Source organism: Xylocopa sonorina, chromosome 1 (assembly GCF_050948175.1).
Source record: "Xylocopa sonorina isolate GNS202 chromosome 1, iyXylSono1_principal, whole genome shotgun sequence".
Lineage (NCBI taxonomy): Eukaryota > Metazoa > Arthropoda > Insecta > Hymenoptera > Apidae > Xylocopa > Xylocopa sonorina.
This window is the reverse complement of record NC_135193.1, coordinates 1,871,843-1,888,745: the sequence shown is the minus strand read 5'-3', so window position 1 is coordinate 1,888,745 and position 16,903 is coordinate 1,871,843. Positions and strand designations below refer to the sequence as shown.

Below are 16,903 nucleotides of genomic sequence, written 5' to 3'. Positions count from 1 at the left end.
ATAATTCTGCCAACTTGCCATTCTGCTGCTAGTAATTTTGAGACAGAAGTAATGAAACCGTAAGTTTATACTTTTACTGTATTTTATTTTATTTTATTTCATATTATTTTGTTGTTTATTTTGTGTCAGCTAATTTATAATTATATAATTTTATATCATATATTTAAAAATCCTTTTTAATGAATCTAACAGATTTGAATATTACAGAGGCACATCTGCTGAGGAGCCAAGAACAAGCCTGATAACGACTCATACAAAGAGATCATTAGATGATAGTTTCAGAATAAAAAAATTACGTGAACAAGTTAAAAGATTAAAAACGCAAAATAATGTATTGCGTACACAAATTCGGCGATTACATGCGAAGGAAAGGGAAAGAAAATCAGTCAGCCCAAGTAGACAAGACGAATATAATAATTTGAGGGAATTAAGTCGTAAGTTATTACCGGAAGATTTTAATAGATTATTAACGGTACAAATAGATGCATAATGTAAAAGTAAATATGGCAAAAGATATGATTCACGATCTAAAAGATTTGCCTTGTCATTATTTTTTTCAAGCCCACGAACTTACAAGGAACTACAAAAATCAATGTCATTACCTTCAATACGTACTTTGCAGTTATTTACACAAAAATGGAATCTGGTTCCAGAAATGAATGAAAAACTATTCCGCGCTCTAGAATTAAAAGTGAAAACATTACCAGCTATAGAGCGTCACTGCTTATTATGTGCTGATGAAATGAGTTCGAAGGCTCATTTATTTTATAGTGTAGCACATGATGAAGTAGTTGGATTTAAAATAAAATGTACAATGTATAATATATCTTTTGTATTTTTCATTATATTTTCTCTTGTTTATCTTGTATAATATTTATGTTCTTACATTTTTATAGTCATAGTAACATGTGCATTTATATTTTTTCGATTTTTGCTTTCTTTCCTTGTTTTTCAGTGTATTAGAAATAATACATTTATTATTTTTATTAAATTTTGATTAACTAAACGTAAAAATAAGTTGGACAGATAGAGAGTAAAAAAATGCAAGTGAGATTGAAATCCAGGTGGCACTGCGATTTGGATGCTACTGTCGCGCATGCGCACTCAATTTTATGGTACACCGACATCAAAGGTGCCGACAGAGAGTTTCGCTACTGTATACTGTGGTATTGCACAGTTATTGTTGAATTCAGCATTTAACAGTTATCGACGGGGCAAGCTGGAAATTAAGACGACCGAGGACGAGCAGAATCTTCAGCATTTTGTGAATTAATAAATGTTCGGATCATGGCGTATGTTAATGTCGCTGAATGGAAAACGGAACAAGTGTGTGAATGGTTGAAAGGTGCGAAGAAATAAATTTCTCTTTAGATGTTCTCTTAAGTGTGTTCGTCGGTGGATCTTGAAGGACGAGTGAAGTTTGTTATTCACAGAAACAATGTGCCGTGAAGAAAGAAATTTGCTTGTGAAGCCTTGTATAGGACCGCACCTGCCCCTTCTATTTTTCCTGTCCTTCAGATTTGTCATTTCATTGTACATATAAAACAGTTTATCTATTCAATCGCTCGTTACAACTGCATAATACGTAAATGATGTATCGTTTCAAGTGCAACTCTTCGCTTATCATCACTTTGACATTCTCTTTCCTTTTTTTTAAACAATTCAAACTGTCTTTAACATTTATGAATAGCTATTGTTTACATGACCTTTGACTGTTGTCTCTTCTACTGTTATCGATATTAATTTCGAAACAAATGAAATTAAACAAATATATGAGATCACTATTAATGACAAAAAAATATTTGAATTGATCAGAAAAATGAAAATGTAGATATTCCTTTTCGTCCGACGAATGCAATTACTCGTTGAAACATTATTTTCATGTATTTTCATGTTCTTTTCGTATATCGTTTTAATATAATACATTAAAACAGTGTAAATTTTTATTCTAGGTCTGGATAATTCTGTACTTCCCTATGTACATAGTTTTACAAATCACTGTGTCAATGGACAACAATTATTAAGTTTGAGACCTGAAGACTTAGAACACTTTGGTGTGTTAAAACTTGGCCATCAAGAGATTATACTTGAAGCAGTAGAATATTTGAGAAATTTTCATTACGAGCTTGATCGTGAAAATTTACAATTGCTGGCGTTACGGTTGTCTTGTCAAGCACACAGTTTACGTAATGAATTGTCTCGTCAGACAGATTCCAAGCCTGTTACAACTCAAACGTTATCTGATGTAGCATCAGTCATAATGGCTGTGAAGCCATTAGTACGATGGCTAGATCGTCCCCCTTTCAGTGGACAATTGGAATATAATGATAAAAAAGCTGAATTAATGAAGCTAGCCTTGGAAATGGCCACGTGTGCCCAAAGGGATAGGTTTGCTGAAAAACCAATACAAGAAATTAGAACAATCTGTGGACAGTTAGCAAAATTGGCTGATTACATAATACAGGATATTACTGATCCAATGATATTACAACCAGCTAGCTTAGATTTGGCAACATTGAAAAAAAAGACAGGCGATGATTTAGTAAGTTTTTAAATTATGTATACAAATGTTATATTTAGAATGAAATTATTTTATTTTCCTTTTTAAATAATTCATGTTATTAATCTTTATTTTCATCAGTTTCATTATTATTATCATTGTAAATGTATCTTTAAATAGTTTTATAATAAATGTAATATGCAGAATTTCTATCAAGTTTTTTGTGAAAACTTGTATTCTGAAATATTATAAAGCAGACAAACAAACTTTCTGTAACATGTCCAGAAAGCAATATTCTATATATTATTTTTTATTCGCTTTTTTTCAGATCTCAGAAGTCATTCATTTCAGTTCAATATGTATTGATGTTAATGAATTATCAAGTGAAAAATTTATCTAAATTAAGTCTGGCAAATGTAGTGTTCTTTGTAGTTCTTGGTTTAACTATTTTCTTGCAAAGTCTTAATTTAAGACACTTTATCCTGTAAAAGTAGAAATTAAAATGTCCATCAGAGTGTAAAAAATTTCATCATTAATTAGTATCATAGTATGAAAAAATGTTATCATTGCAATTAATTTTTATTACAATAGCTTGAGACTTTATGAGTACTCTTTATATTTGATACGAGTTTGTACAATATTAAACTTTATAATCTACATCCGTTGAAGATAAAACTATAACCATTGACACAACACAACATTAACTTCCTGTTCAGATAATTCTTTTACGCTATGCAATGAAAGTATTATAAAAGAGTAAATTCTTCCACAGAAAGAATGAAAAATAAAAACGTTGAAATTCTTTGTAGGGATTTTATATTTTACCATCTTTCCATGGAGCTCATCAAATTGCGGAAATTAAATTTGGATCAACTGCACATCAATGTGGCAAAATGGAAGAAGGTGATGAGATTGTACAGGTAATATGCTTTTTCTTTTTTTCAAATTTTTGCTTGTTAACTTAAAATTAAATATTTAATTTCAATTATATGTCTTTCAGGTAAATTATCAAACTGTAGTTGGTTGGGAACGAAAAAATCTGTTAGAATTATTTCGTGAAAGTCCGGCAGAAGTATTATTAACTTTAAAACGTAGGCCACGGCATACAAAAGTTTACGGACAAATTTATATAAAACCATATCGACTTCCAAGTAATAAGAAAACATCTTACACGACGCGATGGCAACACAATTTGCCATCGCCAAGGCCAGAGTTACTAACTATACCAGATTTTACTATGCCATTACCAAGGTATACATATAGGTATACATGCATATATACATAGCAAATTCGAAGTAACTTTTTTCCTAGTTTAGTTTGTTACAAAAAGGGAATCAGTTTTCGCATATTCTTTAGTCAAACATTTGCGAGCCAATGTTCTTTATAATAGTTTAATTTTTACATATTTTTTCCTTGCGTTTAAAATATAAAAATCTGAAATTTTACTTTTCTTCAAATAATATGAATCTTTTAATGTACTTAGGCCAAAGATTCCCAGTCCAGAACCTGCAAGTATTTTAGATACCGTTAATATACTAGACACAATGATCATAGATAGTAGTGACTCGGATAGTGAAGCAGAACCACCGTTATCTATTCGACTGTACTCGACTAAACCAAGAAATTCGGTTCAAAGACGGGCTACTATAACTGGTGCTAGTCCTACTACTAAGCATGGAATTGATATAGAGCAATTTTGGAAGGAATTGAAACAAGAACATAATACGACTTCCCAGTTACGGGACAAAGCAGCATCTTGCGCGCACGGTTTAGATAATGTGCCGTCGAATATACGACCCCAAACGTGTATAAGTATAGAGCAAAGCAAAAGGAAGAAAAGAAACGATGGGCAAACTGATGATAAGAAAGTACAGTTTCAAGACAGATCTGTCAAACATAATGTTCCTCGAGTAGATAATACATTGAGTGTAACGCACGAAAAGAAAGACGAATGTAAAACTACTGTTCAAAATCACGACGAACAATTAACTACCGGTAGTATAAATAACCCCAGCCAGATTTCTCAACCGTCTCCCAACGTTACCACTAATAACAATAACTTGAGTGATACAAGCGTGCCTTTAGATGAGTGCAACAATTTTATTAGGAATAAACATATTACTAATAAGAGTAAGCTAAGCAATAAAGAGCGTAGTATTTGTAAGGAGCGAGGGAGATTAGATAAAAGTCACAGCACGCCAGCATATGATTCAATGGACGCTGACGATATAGAGAACAGAAGACAAAAGTTGTTTTGTACGGTAGAAACGCCTGCAAATAATGTAAGCAGTGTATGGACTAAGACTGATGTTCAAGTAACTTCCACGAAATTCGAGGATCAACAAAAATCAAGAGGTACTGGCGATCAAAAGCAAAGTAATCAAATAAATTTCGATAGTAGTAATACGGCTCGAAAGAATAATATTGATAAGCATATCGCACAAACCAATAACGATGAAACACAATTTGAACGCTCAGATTCGCTTAAAACTTCTGCATGTAAGATAAGTAACGCAAGTCAGAAAATCAGTATAGAAAATAACCAAAGCAATAATGACTGTATTAACAGTGATGTAAATAAATACGAGAAGAAAAACATGACAAATAATAATTTAAATCTCGAAATGGAAAATATGTCGAAAGTGCATAATGCGCAAAATTTTATAAATAATTCAAATTCGAATCATAAATTTAATGAAGATAGATTGGAATTGATGAATAGTTATGTACAAACCAGTGAGGCGAATAATCCTAATCCGAATAAATTTGGGAAAATTCTTCAAACGTTTAGTTGTAGTCAAACGGAGCGAGCGAAATTAACGGAAAGAAAATCTAACGTGTCAATGAAAGAAAGATCGCAAGCTCAAGGGCAAGTGCGATCAAATAACGATCTAAATTCTACTGTAGACGATATGCAGAATATTACTCGAAACATTCCTCAAATTGTTGTCAATTCTTACCAGAAAATACAGAATGATCATACAAAAACTGATGAGTCAACTAATCAAGGAAACACAACACATTCTTGCAAATGCATGGAACTAACAAGAACCGAAAGTAAAAAGCTAGAGACTAAACCTCATCTAATACCTCCCGATCCGCCTCCACGTAAATATCATACAAAGTTAACAGTGGATTCGGTTTTAGGTAATACTTCGAACATACTTGAGGATCAAGAGAAGTACACATCAGAGAAGCCTAATGCTATAAAGGATTTAAAAGGCACGGAATATTATACCGAAACTTATATAAAAAGCAATTTGGATTATCAAGAGAGACCGAGTTACTTTGATGGTTGTAACAGTCTTACAGAGAAATTAGAATTTATCGACGATGCAAATAGTTTATGTAATGAACGCAGACCTAGCTTGAACTTGGATTCTTCGTATTTAGAATACAATGATAAGCAAACAAAGGAAAATAAGTCTATCTGTGATAAGTACGAATCTACGGCCGAGAAGCCTATTTACAGTAATTCGACAATGGAATATCACAGTACCGAGTCTTATTCTCAGAATATGGATTCGCCGGATGGTTCGTGCTCTTCAAAGCAATCTCTAGAACATAAGTCTAAGGTGTCCGAGAAGGAAAAAAGTTTTGAGAAAGGTATGGTCAATAAAGCTATGATGGTGGCCAGAAGTATTGGACTGCATGGAAGCTTAGGTAAATCTTCCAGTAATAGTCCCAGAAGTAACAGAAAACGAAGTATATTATTTGCAAGTAAGTAACTAAAATATATATGACGAATTTTAAAGAAATATAATATTCTTTGTAATATTATTTGTAATATTACTAATGCATATTATATTCTTACTATATTATACTTTTTATTGGACTGCAAAAATTTCTTGTGCGAATAAAAAAATTCGAATAGAAACTCATGATTTTGTCTCTTTATGGGAAATTATTGAATACAATTGTATTTAAGCATTTAGTACCGAAATGTATATTACAATTTTATATTTGCATACCAAAGGCAGTTTTGTTTTTTATTTCTTAAAAGATAGTGACATTTATTAATTTTTGTATTACCTTTTTTATTAATTAAAACATTTATTAATTTTTGTATTACCTTTTAATTAGGGAAAAGAAATATATCTGTTAAAGATATAGGAACAGGTGATCTAGAAGGATGGTTAACATATCGTACAAGGGGTGCAGGTGGTGCTTGGGCAAAAGCTTGGTTTATTTTAAAGTGTTCTTCCTTGTACAGGTTTGTTGATACACTGCATTATGCACGATGTTTAACCTACCGATACTTATTCGATTCCATATTTAATACAGGTTCAAAACTCAAAACAGTATGAAAGCAGACTGTCTCATAGCTTTGACAGGATTCACTGTGTCGAGAGCTGCTGAAGTAAAATCAAGAAAATATGCCTTCAAAGTTTATCACACAGGGACGGTGTTCTATTTTGCTGCAGACACGGAAGATTCCCTTGCCTTATGGGTAGACGCGATTAACAAAGCAACTTTGGGGGCGGATGGTCATAGTAGAAGTAGCGCTCTTTTCAGCGAAACCGACGAAAGTGATAGCGAGCAAAAGAGTAAAGCTAAAAGCGTTCCTACACCTGAATACAAGCCAAATGTCGAGAAATCATTCGGATCGTTGAAAAAAATTGTTCGTAAAGATTCTTCCACGTATAAGGATCATGAAATTAGCGGTGCCAGTTTAGACAGAAAATATCTGAAGTTTCTTGGCACGAAAAATCACAATGTACCTGTTCCAACTGCGCAATTTAGGAGTTACAGACGAGTTATTCCTACATCTACGCCTAATAAGTAAGATTACCTAATATCGTGGGTATAACAAAAAGAATGCACTTAGCAATACAAACGCGCGAAATGTAACTCTTGGATTTTTATGAACTTTCGGAAAGAATCAAAAGATGTATAGCCGTATTCAATTTTAGGTATAGATAATTATACAGATAGATTCAATGATCGTTAAGTATCTCACAAACTATTCAGCGTTTACATTTTATCAAATTAAATGTAATTGTACATCTTTTCATTCTTTATTAAGAATGAAAGAGATTAATGAAGTTTCACTAAAAGATGTAAGACCTACATTTCACGCTTGTAGTAGGAAATACTTGACGTAAAATAAAAAATATATAATACAAATTTGTTTTTAGGAAGCAAGAATCGGTCCCAAATTCACCAGATTTACAAATGACGATCGCAGGAAGTACATTTTACGGATTATGCGCCTCACATAGCGCTACCGACATGACGAATAGTATTCAGGATATGGGCGATTACAGACGTACTACAGACAGGTAACAATTTGTATTGCATGCTGTACAACTAATACAAATTTTTGTGATGTTCAAAATCATAATATTTAAAAGCTTTAATCAAATTATTATTATTTTACTTCTTTCATCACAAACGTAGAAATAACTTTATTAAGCGCTTAAATATATTATTATACTTTTTATTTCATAATAAAATAATTAAACGAAAAAATTGATTAGATTCATTTTATGTGTATATATATATTGTGCACGTCTGTCCTTAATTTAAAATGATTCTCCTGCACAATATCCTTAGCTGCTTTGATGTCTGTTGTACACTTTTTTTCATCTCTTTTCTTCCACCTTGTCTCTCGAATACAATTGCGAACGTGCGCGTATGTTTGTTTGTTTATTTATTTATTTACTTACATAATTTATTAATTCTAGTACAATTGTGGAATACAATATTGTAAAATGTAATAAATGTATAATATGTAATTAGTGTAGTATATTTAATATTCAGGTGCTTCAGTAATAGAAATAGGAGGCTTGAAGACCTACAAGGTTTTATCACATTAGAAGAGTTTATGTTGTCGCAACAAGAAGAGCAAAGACAAATGACGAGAACTAGACCTGTATCACCACGAATCACTCCTTTAACTAGCGATCATGTTCATGTCCAACATAGGAACTTTTATGATAACGAGACAATTAACGAACAATCCAGACCTGACATTGTCGGAGGTTTCAATAATGACGTTCACGCTCGAAGTAGAAATAATGACGAAATGGCAAACAACACCAACACGTACGGTTATTCACGAAATATGGATAACTTTAACACACCACGACGATGCAGTGGAGACTCTGAAAGAAACGAGCATAAAGGAGATTCGTCTAAACATTCAATTCACAAGAAATCGAACGAATTTTGTTACGTCAATAAAAAAAAGTCGGTAGACGGATCGAATTCTCAGCAAATGAAGTCATGTAATTTGCCTCATTGCAAAAGTCTCGCATTTGAACAAAAACAATTAAACTCTTTGTCTTACAGTAAATCAGATATCGCGGAAAGATCTGAGAGACAATCGACTGTGAGTTGCGAATATAATACTAATATTTACACAAATCAAGCGCAATCTATTAGCAATCATGATGTCTCTAGGCCGTATGACTATTATTTACCTAAAAATATCAACAACTTAGCGGAGGATATGAAATCAATATCAAGGCTTGTTCGTAATGATGGTAACTTTCATTACTTGTATAATACTTTTACGATATTTCGAATATAATTACTATAATTCTGTTTTTACAAAATTGATATTATTTCTTTGTACTTTCAGGTACTTCTGGATCTAGTAACGATCTTACTTTTCATGCTTCTTGTGAAGCTTTACAACGTACTAAAAAAAATGCATCTGTTAATCGTAAAGGAAGCTTCAACTTAACAGGCCGTCGTGATCATGTTCCTTCCGATAAAAATTGGTTAGATTCTTTGCGACGAGTCGATAAGAAGGACATAAATTATGAAAAAACTCGTTTGAAGAACGTAGCACAATATCAGCCACCACCTATACCGACTTCACCGTTCGAACAAGACGGAATGACCGCTGCGTTTGAAATGCATTTAGATAAAAGTGAACAGGTTCAGAAAACGAATCGTTTGAAAAATCTATTTGGTAATAAGGGTCAACAAAAACCTTCCACGCTTGATTTGCCCAAGGAAACACAAAAGACTTTATTGGGTAAATAAATAATGGCTGAATATATTTATTAATAAAAAGATTTTAACCCTCTACTACCCAAATTAATTTTTACTGACTAAAAAAATTTTTCTCGAAGTTAATTTGTGTCTTTCAGATCATATTATAGCATACAGTATATTTGAAAATGTCATTTTTTCTTTTTAAGTAAAAATATCAGTAGTGAAGTTTTTAGTGATATCCATTGAGCTGTTTACATTTTGGTTCAATTATTAAAGCTTGCAGATGAAAATAGTGTTATTAATCAGTCTTAATTGTTTTTGGATTCTTCCATCATTAAGATTATCATTCAGAAGGGGCTTTAATTTATATCTTATACACAGAAGTAATTCATGTTAAGTCCCTTCTAAATACTTTGAAGAACCTTGTATAATTTTGGAAGTAGTAAAGCAACTTATTTTTATTCGGTTATTTATGGAAATTGTTCTGTATTTTCTTTTTCCATATGTCATTTGTACGATATATAATTGAAATATTATTCATATGAACTACTAAAATTGCACAATTAAATATTAACAGTTCAATTTTTGTTGTTCTTTTTTTCTTAAATTAAAAGCTGCATGTAATTAAAATTTTCTTTGCTGTTACATGATTTCAAAATTACAATGGGCAATAGGGGGTTAAATTAAATTTAAACTATATCGTTCATTACTTGCAACAATGACAGAATTCGAAATTTACAATTTTTTATTCGAAGTATTCTAATTTCTTTTTGTTAAAATTATGATTTTTTAATTAAATCATTGTTGTAAAAATGAGCAATATTTCATATACGTGATTATTTTTAATTATATTTTATATGTATATATATGATCTTCAGGATCGCCGAGATTACATAGAGCGTTGTTTAGAGAAAAGTGTTACAATCAAACACGGTTACCAAGCCGATCGAATAGTCAGAGTCCAGGTGATAGTGGAATCAGTCAATCTGTTAGTTCCTTCAGTGCAAATAGTCCTCAAACTCTCAGTCAGAGTTTTAGCTCGGTCAATTCTGTTAGTGATTGGAGTCCAGATACACCATCTCCTTGCGCTCCAAATTTAACGTCGAAAGTATATATTCTAATAAATAAGAATTACCAGTATCATACAGGATATTTAAAAAATAACAATCTGTTTCAAGAAGTGACAAGAATTTAAAAAGAAAAAAAGCTAAGATTTAAAAGTATATATATAGTCAAACAAAACATATATTTTTAAATAATTATTAGAGCTTATGAAACGGTCATCAATAATTTTTTCAATCATACAGCTGGTTTATAATTAAGAATCAACTGTTTTGTAAAACATGGTTTCAAGCATTTCAAATGCAATTATTTTAACTATTTTCATTATACAATTACTAGATTCCCAATTCTTCTACTGTAAATCTCAGATTTAAAGAAACTAAACAAAAACATATAAGGCTAAACATCAGAATGGAAGCTGGCAATGTGTGTCTATCTTAGTGTTGCTGATTCCATATAAAACAATATAACTATGACATTCATTGTTTCAACACTTGAGTAAAAGTAGTTGTTTAAAGATGATCAAGCAATTGAATAAGTTGACCACAAATTTCAAAGAATTTGAATGAACTGGAAAACTGTTAAAAGGAATTTAATTCTAGTCTAACACATCTTATCATATCTTATTGTTGGCTTTTTTTTTTACATTCATATTATTTATTAAAACAGATTGTTATTTTTACAATACCTTGTATTATCGGGTGTTAAATATATTAAGAAATATTTATTTTTAGAGTGGTGCAACTCATCCCTTCTGTCAGAAAGGGCACACAAGCACAGGTAGAAATTCATTAGCACCTCCGACACTACCTTATATACCGCCACCTACGTCACCACCACCAGATTACCCTGGTCTCGAGTATCCGCCAGTATTTGAACCTGGTACTTATTCTCTCTTGGACGCTTCGCTATTGCGCAATCGTAATAAAAGCAATCGAAACACTCATTAACCAATGACATGATTTAGTTCGTTGATCTGCACAACAATAACCAAAGATAATGTGTTTCCTTAATCGTTTATCGTAATCGCATATTTTATATAAGGAATCTAAGAATTAATTCATGTTTGTTCATAAAGTATTAAAATTTAACCGTCCATTTTGTAATAATAGGAAGGTTATCAAATTATCCTTTCACATGAATTAAAATTGTATACTATCCACTCAACGATACAAGCGAAATGATAAATTGAGCGGACGACTGAAATTTAATATGATATTACCTTTGTAAGTAATATAAATTTGAAGAAATTCCATTTTGGTTATCATCCTTATTTTGTAATTGTTGTTAGCATTAATCTGTAAATTGAAACTAACGTTTTTTAGAATATTCGAGCAAATTTTCTTCTCCAAATGTTTATTACATAAGAATTATGTAATTTTATAATACTTGGTAAAAAGTTAGTTTTTTATATAAAAGACTATCATAAAACTATAACACAGTTATGTGATAAACAAAATAAATACAGAACACTAATTTCTTATATTGATAAATTAAAATACTTGATACTTCAATTTTTGGATAAGTAATTACTTTAACATTGCATACGAAAAAAATTTTGCTACAAATAGTTTTAAATATATAAATTGGAAGTGCTCTTAAAGATTATTAAAGCGTAAATAATCTGAATTGCATTTCTGCGACACATAGTAAAATTGCGCATTATATTTTTTTTAAACATATTTTATAGTTATAAACATACATATATAGACATCGTGTTTATACATTTACATCCAGTGCGATGATATGTAAAGTGCCTACATGTCTTTTATATAGTTTTTGTATATAATTAAAATTATATTCTGATTGTTAACTCTTTGAGGCATAGTGGTGTTTAAAAGTGTCATGGTGAGATATCTTTTACACCACCTTGAAATATTTGCAAGTGCTACTTGGGCATATGTTTCATTTTATTTTATATTATTTCGTACTTTTATTAATAAAAAGAAACCAAGTTTGTTCAATTTAAAGAAAATAAAATTCTGTGCATCAAAGAGTTAATGTAATTCATCAAGTGCACAATTTTATTACAATTTATGTTTAAGAAATTTTTGAAAGTATTATATATAAGACTAAAATCAGTGAAACCATAAATTATGTATTTTTTCTATATTTTTATAATAGTTTATGTAGCTATTATAATATACATAAAAAATGTTTCATTATGCATCTACAATAAGTCAGGTACGAATATTAGAAAATGCTTACATACTAAAAAAAAAAAAAACATTTACAGCATAACAATGGCATATCTATAAGTAATAATAACAAAATAAATTATTCAATATAATTTTTCAACTATCTGTATAGTAATAATCTTTAATATAATTTCTTTTAAAAGTTTTCTCTACTTTTGATTTCTAATATTTTTATGAGCAAATGACAATCTTAAAATTTGTTTTAATTATAGATAATCATCTTCTGCGATAGCATTCGACACGTGGAATTCAAAATAATCAAGTTTTATGTTTAAGAATACTTCATAGACTAGAATCACGACATAGTGTCTTCTATCTACAATCTAATTGGTTCGTACAAGTTTAAAGCGCCCTCTTTGATACATCCAGTCATTGAGCACTTAAATGATTTCCATGTTCCCGGTCACCCGGCGATAGTCGGAAAATTATGCTAACCCAAGTACTTAGCATTCAGTTCGTACTGTATGCAGTTCGTTCATTGGACGATATGACATCAAAGTGACCTTTCTAAATCGATAGATTTCTAAAATTAAAACTCCGATTTTTTAATTCAACATATCAAATAGTATTAAAAGTTATAAAAACAGGTAGTCATTTTTTATACCCAAAATAAAGCCCATGCAATAATTATTTTCGAGATGTTAATACTTTCCTTTTTTTTTTACCTTATTCTGATATAATTAAGCATTCTGTAAAAGTTTTGAATGAGAAATAAATAATTTTTAATCAGGGCGGTCGCAAGCTTGATTGTGTGTTAGTATCACGCCGCACCAGCCGCGTTAAAATTCAATGTATGAATCTTGTGCACGTGAACATTTTTTCAACATTGTTGCGAATATTTTTTTTACTTTCTCTTTTGAAATATCTGCTCTAGATATATCGCAGCAACTGTTATAAAGTCCAGCTGTTTCCGTATTTAATTCAAGGTGAGTTTGTAGATAACGCATTTACGATTATATTTCACAATCGTGCAATAGTACTACAGCTTCAGTAAAGAAATACATTTGCTATTCCTTATTTGATATTTATTTGAATGTTTTGTTTTACATAAATGCCAATGCAACTCAATTCCATATGTTTGAATTATATCTAACCTTACAAATATTTTATTTGAATATTTTGCTTCGTTTCAGGGGTGGAATAACATAAAGGGTAGTAGAACATAAAAACAGATCTAATAGATATAATTATAATGATGACTGCTAAGGAGATTCGAGAAGCCTACATTGATTTTTTTAAAGATAAAAATCATCAATATGTGCACTCCAGTTCCACAATACCACATGATGACCCAACATTATTATTCACAAATGCTGGAATGAATCAAGTATAACACACGAATAAAAACTATTATTCATGATTAATAAAATGCAGCACTTATTTCTTTAATTGTTGTCATTTTTTTCAGTTTAAACCAATATTTTTAGGAACAGTTGATCCTAACAGTGATATGGCAAAATTTGTGAGAGTGGTTAACAGCCAAAAATGTATCAGGGCTGGTGGGAAACACAACGATCTGGATGATGTTGGAAAAGATGTTTATCATCACACCTTCTTTGAAATGATGGGCAATTGGTCTTTTGGAGATTATTTTAAAGTGCGTGATTTACCATTATATTATACATAATTTGTTCCATTGATATTATTGAAATTTTCACATTCTCAACTGTTTCATCTTTCCTTTTCAGGAAGAAATTTGTACTTGGGCCTGGGAATTTCTAACTGATAAATTAAAATTACCAATAGATCGATTGTATGTAACTTATTTTGGAGGGGATGAGAAGAATGGTTTGATACCCGATGAAGAATGTAAACAAATTTGGCTTTCTTTGGGGTAATTGGACATGTATTTGGCCGTATCTCTGAAAGGCTCATATTGCGAATTGATATAAAATTTTAGGAGGATAATAAGAAGAAACACTAAATACAATATTTTATCCTAGGGTATTTAATTGTTTCTGAGATATTAATGAAAAGCTTCTTATTATACATAGAATAGTGCCTATACAGATGCAGTTAATGTATTGAATGCTGTCTACATAGATGTGGCTATTACAATTGTTTTTCTTGTAGTAGTTATTTGAAAATTTTGTATTATTTCCTTAGAAATCATTAAATTCTTGAAAATAAAATTTTCGATTTAAAGTTCACTACGCATCTACTTGCCACTCTTCCAAAAAATTTCAAATCGTCGACATAAGCTTTTCGGAGGTACAATCATTAAATATTCATTATTGAATTGCTAAACTATAAGTTGTTCATTTAAAAAGTGAGACAAATTTCTATTTAATTTCTCAGGTTATCCCCTAGCCATGTATTACCAGGAAACATGAAAGACAATTTTTGGGAAATGGGGGAAACAGGTCCCTGCGGACCTTGCAGTGAAATACATTATGATCGTATTGGTAATAGAGAAGCAGCTCATTTAGTGAATCAGGATGATCCAAACGTTTTAGAAATTTGGAATCTTGTATTTATACAATTTAATAGGTAAGTAACTTCTAATGAACAAAAAAATAAGCTTTATTGCTTTAATGTTTTATATTATTTCAGAGAATCTGATGGAAGCTTAAAACTATTACCAAAAAGGCACATTGATTGTGGATTGGGTTTGGAAAGATTAGTGTCAGTTATACAGAATAAACGTGCAAATTATGACACAGATTTATTTGTACCAATTTTTAATGCAATACAAAAAGATACGGGAGCACCACCTTACCAAGGAAAAGTAGGCGTAGAAGACAAAGATGGAATTGATATGGCATACAGAGTTTTGGCTGATCATGCAAGGACTATTACAATTGCTCTTGCAGATGGAGGTGTACCTGATAATACTGGTAGGGGGTGAGTTTCTTATATTTACATATATCTTTTGTATTTCATAAATTCATATCTAAAATTTAGTATCACAAGTGGTCGAATACTTTATAGTCTTTAATCCTTTTTCGACATGTCGATTTTAACATTAATGGAAATTCAGGTATGTGTTAAGAAGAATTTTAAGACGCGCTGTGCGTTATGCAACTGAAAAATTGAATGCAAAACCTGGATTTTTTGGATCACTAGTAAATGTTGTGGTAGATCTTCTTGGTAATTATCATCACTTCAATTATTCAGCTTTTTTAATTAAGTATTTGTATATTAGAAATTACTTTTTTTCTTGTGGATAAATAGGTGATGTTTTTCCTGAAGTAAAAAAAGATCAACAGCATATAATTGATATTATTAATGAAGAAGAAACTCAATTTCTTAAAACATTATTACGCGGTCGTAATTTATTAAATCGTGCCATATTAAAGTTAAGATCATCAAATGTACTTCCCGGTGATATCGCATGGCGTTTATATGATACGTATGGTTTTCCGGTCGATTTAACACAACTTATGGCTGAAGAAAGGGGATTAAAAGTAGATATGATCGGTTACGAAGAAGCAAAAAAGCAAGCTCAGGTACTGTATAAAATGCTTTATAGTAATAGTTTTTAAATTATCAGAATTACATCACTTGTTTCAGATTATTTCCCAAAACAAAAGTGGTGGAGTAGATGACCAAATTAATTTGGATGTTCATGCAATCACTGAGTTAAATAACAATGGGATTAAACCTACGAACGACTTACCGAAATATAATTACAAAGTTACCAATAACAAATTATATCAAGAGTATGAATTTGCTCCGTGCACTGCCACTGTGATTGGTCTTAGACGAGCAAAGATTTTTGTAGACGAAGTATCGTCCGGCGAGGAAGTTGGAATTTTATTGGATCAAACAAATTTTTACGCGGAACAAGGTGGACAAATATACGATGAAGGATTCCTAGTAAAGATTGATGATGAAGTAAGTAAATAATATATTTAAATATATAGAGAGACTGCTTCTTCCTATTATATTCCATATAAGAGGGTTGAATTAAAAGTACAAAAATAACGAAAGGTTTATATAAACACGTGTACAATTATGATCTTAAGTTATTGCTGGTTTTATACTTGCAATTATTTTTCCGTGTACAGACACAACATTGTCGGATGTTGGTCTACAGCTTATCCGGGATATTCAAGTTACGAAATCAAATTAATTTATAAACAGTACTTATCAAAGTATTACTTGTATTATAAATGGGGTAGTTTGTGCATAAACTAATGAAATAATGTTGTGAATTAGTGATAATTGTGAATTTTTATTTCATTTTCATGTT

At 30.9% G+C, this 16,903-nt stretch overlaps 2 protein-coding genes across 5 annotated transcripts in view; both read left to right on the top strand.

Moving 5' to 3' along the window:
• Positions 1 to 16,903, top strand: part of Alars (alanine--tRNA ligase, cytoplasmic) — a 100,340-nt gene that overhangs the window by 80,579 nt on the left and 2,858 nt on the right. Inside the window, exons 2-9 of the mRNA XM_076908217.1 lie at positions 13,868 to 14,035; positions 14,117 to 14,305; positions 14,397 to 14,542; positions 15,007 to 15,198; positions 15,262 to 15,552; positions 15,689 to 15,798; positions 15,883 to 16,157; positions 16,222 to 16,545. Of these exons, the coding sequence (XP_076764332.1) occupies positions 13,901 to 14,035; positions 14,117 to 14,305; positions 14,397 to 14,542; positions 15,007 to 15,198; positions 15,262 to 15,552; positions 15,689 to 15,798; positions 15,883 to 16,157; positions 16,222 to 16,545 (1,662 nt within the window). The 5' untranslated portion in view covers positions 13,868 to 13,900. The remainder of the gene's footprint in view (positions 1 to 13,867; positions 14,036 to 14,116; positions 14,306 to 14,396; positions 14,543 to 15,006; positions 15,199 to 15,261; positions 15,553 to 15,688; positions 15,799 to 15,882; positions 16,158 to 16,221; positions 16,546 to 16,903) is intronic.
• Cnk (connector enhancer of ksr) lies at positions 1,171 to 11,835 on the top strand. 4 transcript variants are annotated; one of them, XM_076909232.1, is made up of 13 exons: positions 1,171 to 1,345; positions 1,953 to 2,542; positions 3,310 to 3,420; positions 3,501 to 3,751; positions 3,984 to 6,220; positions 6,584 to 6,713; positions 6,785 to 7,047; positions 7,132 to 7,282; positions 7,639 to 7,782; positions 8,264 to 8,988; positions 9,087 to 9,488; positions 10,327 to 10,556; positions 11,245 to 11,835. In XM_076909232.1, the coding sequence occupies exons 1-13, from the start codon at positions 1,288 to 1,290 to the stop codon at positions 11,458 to 11,460; spliced, it is 5,508 nt and encodes a 1,835-aa protein (XP_076765347.1). In that variant the 5' UTR covers positions 1,171 to 1,287; the 3' UTR covers positions 11,461 to 11,835. The 4 variants fall into 4 exon arrangements, with proteins under 4 accessions (XP_076765347.1, XP_076765348.1, XP_076765350.1 ...); XM_076909233.1 differs by having other exon boundaries at positions 6,785 to 7,282; positions 8,264 to 8,692; positions 8,795 to 8,988; XM_076909235.1 differs by having other exon boundaries at positions 6,785 to 7,282; positions 8,795 to 8,988.

Coding starts and splice junctions, on each gene's coding strand:
- Cnk (XM_076909231.1), top strand. CDS start 1,288: ATGGCGTATGTTAATGTCGCTGAATGGAAAACGGAACAAGTGTGTGAA. Junction 1,346..1,952: donor AGTGTGTGAATGGTTGAAAG/GTGCGAAGAAAT, acceptor TTTTTATTCTAG/GTCTGGATAATTCTGTACTT. Junction 6,221..6,583: donor ACGAAGTATATTATTTGCAA/GTAAGTAACTAA, acceptor CCTTTTAATTAG/GGAAAAGAAATATATCTGTT.